A 3156-nucleotide genomic window follows, 5' to 3' on the forward strand; every position below is an offset into this window, starting at 1 on the left:
AAAAAAAAAAAAAAAAAAAGTAGTAGCATTAAATTCGGGAAATGTTTAATTAGTGTTTCGTAAGCTGGAATTCTTAGTATGTATAGTAGTCATTTTGTGTTGTGCACAATTACTGGGATCATCCAAATTGGAAAAGCAATTTTGTAGTACCTACTGATCATCTTTGGTCCATGATTGCTGTCCACATGAGTGTCCACAGAGAGGTAGGTGTCAGGTAGCAGGAGCCCCAGAGTGTTTTTATCAAGAGACCCCTGACTGGCTCTTGACCCTGGGCAAATCACTTGAGTTTTTTGTCAGTGACCTCCCAGGTCAAATGGTGCTAGATGAAGTCTACCATTTTTTTTTGACCTGCATTCCTAAGTGACCCAGCTTGGGGAAGACCAGTTAAATTTCCACAATTAGGTTTCTCACCTTTTCTCATATTCACAGAATGCATTAGAATCTTCTAAAATGTATACACTTACTAGTGGTGTAAAAAAGAAGGCTGCATGAGATGGTGATGATGAGGATGAACACTTACATAGCACCCCTCATGCCAGATTCTGTTCTAAGCACTTGTATGCAGTGAACCTTCGACTGTGGTGGGGATTAACCAAGTCCCTGACAAATAGTCCTCTCTTGCTATTACTGGCATTTGGTTGTGGTTTGTGATCCTTGCCCCCTTTGCATCTAGTGAGTCCCGTAGACTAAACCAAGCCTTCTTCTACTTTTTAGGTATCATTTATCACTGTGATCTTACCAAAGAGGAACTGGAGCCAAGAGTTTTCCGAGAGGTGACCGTAAAAGGAATTGATGCTTCTGATTACCAGACAGTCCAGGTATGGAGAATAAGATCTCATTAATGTGAGAGTTAGGAAGTCTGACTTTCAGGCTGGGCCATTCACACTGCAGCTTATCAGAAGCGGTGGAGGCAATTCATGGTAATACAGACAAGTATTTTGGAGCCCCCACTGTTGACGGTCATTGAGCCAGGCACTCAGGATTCAGCAGTGAGCTGGCGTAGTCCCTGCCCTCCCCTAGCCTGCAGGTTCTGCTCCTATGGCTGCTACTCTTGGACAGGAAGCTGGAGTTCTTTGTACTGGGGCTCCTATTGCAACATTTCTGTCTGTGTCGGTCTGCTTGCTTGATTATGGGTTGTGTTCTAGCTCAGGTCTTTCGGCATTGTAAATAACATGGGGATTTGCTGTATGTAAAGTATTGACTTAAGTGCTGTGAGTCAGTGTTTTTAGTCTGAAGTTCATGTGCATTTCTGCATGGCACAGAGTAGACAATAAAACATTTGAATGCATAAATTAATTAATTGTCATATCACCACAAGCTTCGTCTTTGGCCACCATCTTTTCAGGTTAAGAATCTCCTTTTTTGTTTTTTCAGCTCCCCAAGGGTACTGAGTCTTCCAGAAACTGAATCACTGGTTGATTGATGATGATGAAGAATGTCTCTGTTCCTTTGCAATGAGAGGTCACCAGTAGGGCACCAGGTGTTTATCAAGGCCCTCCCACCTGGAGGGCTGGACCACACAGGTCACAGATTAGGAATCAGAACATTATTTGTGAAGAAAGATTAGAACAAAGAGCTCTGGATGTTCCCCACCATGTTTCTGTGAAACTAGGGCATTATTATAGCTTGGTGAATTACCCTTCAGTTGGCTAGAAATGCTCTAGATGATAGGCTACATCTAGATCATGAATAAAGCTTTGTTTACAAAAACAGGTGGTGGGCTGGATTTGGTGTAGAACTATGATTTGTCAGCCCCTGTTCTATATCAGCATTTGGCACACTGGCCTTCTGTTTTATTGGAGAACACATGCCCGTTTGTTTACATACTGCCTGTGGTTGCTTTAGCACTTAGAGTGGTTGCAGCAGCAATTCTATGGTCCAGAAGGCTTAAAATACTTAATATTTGCCCTTGAAGAAAGAGTTTGCAGAATCTTCATCTATGTAAATAGCATTTAAAAGCACAACATTCTTGATAGACAAACAGGGCCAAGAAGACATACAGGGTCAAGAAGCTCTGTCAGACAGACTGAAATCTACCTGGGGCAAGTCATTTAACCTTTCTGCCAGTTTTTTCAACTGTAGAGATTGATAGTATCTGGTTTTTTTTTTTTTGTTTTTTGTTTTTTGTTTTTTTTTTTTTAAGACGGAGTCTCACTGTGTCTCCCAGGCTGGAGTGCAGTGGCGCGATCTCGGCTCACTGCAAGCTCCGCCCCCCGGGTTCACGCCATTCTCCCGCCTCAGCCTCCCAAGTAGCTGGGACTACAGGCGCCCGCTACCACGCCCGGCTAGTTTTTTGTATTTTTTTAGTAGAGACGGGGTTTCACCATGTTAGCCAGGATAGTCTCGATCTCCTGACCTTGTGATCCACCCGCCTCGGCCTCCCAAAGTGCTGGGATTACAGGCTTGAGCCACCGCGCCCGGCCAGATAGTATCTGTTTTATAGGATTCCTGTGGGATTATTAACAGAGAAGATATATTAAAGAACTGGCAGTAGAATATAATCTATTTTTTTCAATCAACATTAGAACTAAATATAACAGACTTTTAGTTTCCTGTTTATTTGGCTTCTTGTTAGTTTTGTTTTCACAGTGAGCCATTGCCTGGGGCGAGATCCTGTAGGGGCTTGTAGCCCCTCTCTGGTATTTTCATGGTTCATAAATTCACCCTCATCCTATATCAATCTTTTAACATCAGTTCACTTTTGGTCTGGCATTCTTTGCTCTTTTTTCTTTTCTCTAATTTGTAGAAAATGTGTCCCTATCAGCTATGACATTTGGTCTTTTCAAGGCCTAGTTCTGGTCCTTGCCTGGGTATCCCCAGCGAGGATAGGTGTGCCTCTCCTAACAGGAATGCCAGGGACACCCAGGCAGCACCCAGCAAGTGTTCTCTCCTCTGCTCTCAAGAGCACAGTCTCAGCTGCCCTAGGTAGGATGGGGTAGGGTTGCCCAAGAGAGATCCTGATCTTCTCATGCCTATGAGGGGGCTCAGCTCTGTGTAAAACAAGACACGGTTTTCTTTTTTCCACTTCCCACAAACATTTAATACCCAAGTGTATAACTGCCTTTGGAGTGTGGGGAAGGGAAGGATCCCTATAATAATGACAGCTGCCAGGGAGGATGCTTCTTCCAGGGAAATACCTCCTTTTTTTTTTTTTTT

The 3156-nt window shown here is 43.4% G+C and overlaps 1 protein-coding gene across 1 annotated transcript in view; it reads left to right on the forward strand.

Annotated features, from left to right (window-relative positions):
* The window catches only part of PREP (prolyl endopeptidase), a 163697-nt gene that overhangs the window by 97979 nt on the left and 62562 nt on the right, over positions 1-3156 (forward strand). Inside the window, exon 10 of the mRNA XM_011996081.1 lies at positions 715-818. Coding sequence (XP_011851471.1) covers positions 715-818 — 104 coding nt within the window. The remainder of the gene's footprint in view (positions 1-714; positions 819-3156) is intronic.

Source organism: Mandrillus leucophaeus, unplaced genomic scaffold (genome assembly GCF_000951045.1).
Source record: "Mandrillus leucophaeus isolate KB7577 unplaced genomic scaffold, Mleu.le_1.0 Scaffold501, whole genome shotgun sequence".
Lineage (NCBI taxonomy): Eukaryota > Metazoa > Chordata > Mammalia > Primates > Cercopithecidae > Mandrillus > Mandrillus leucophaeus.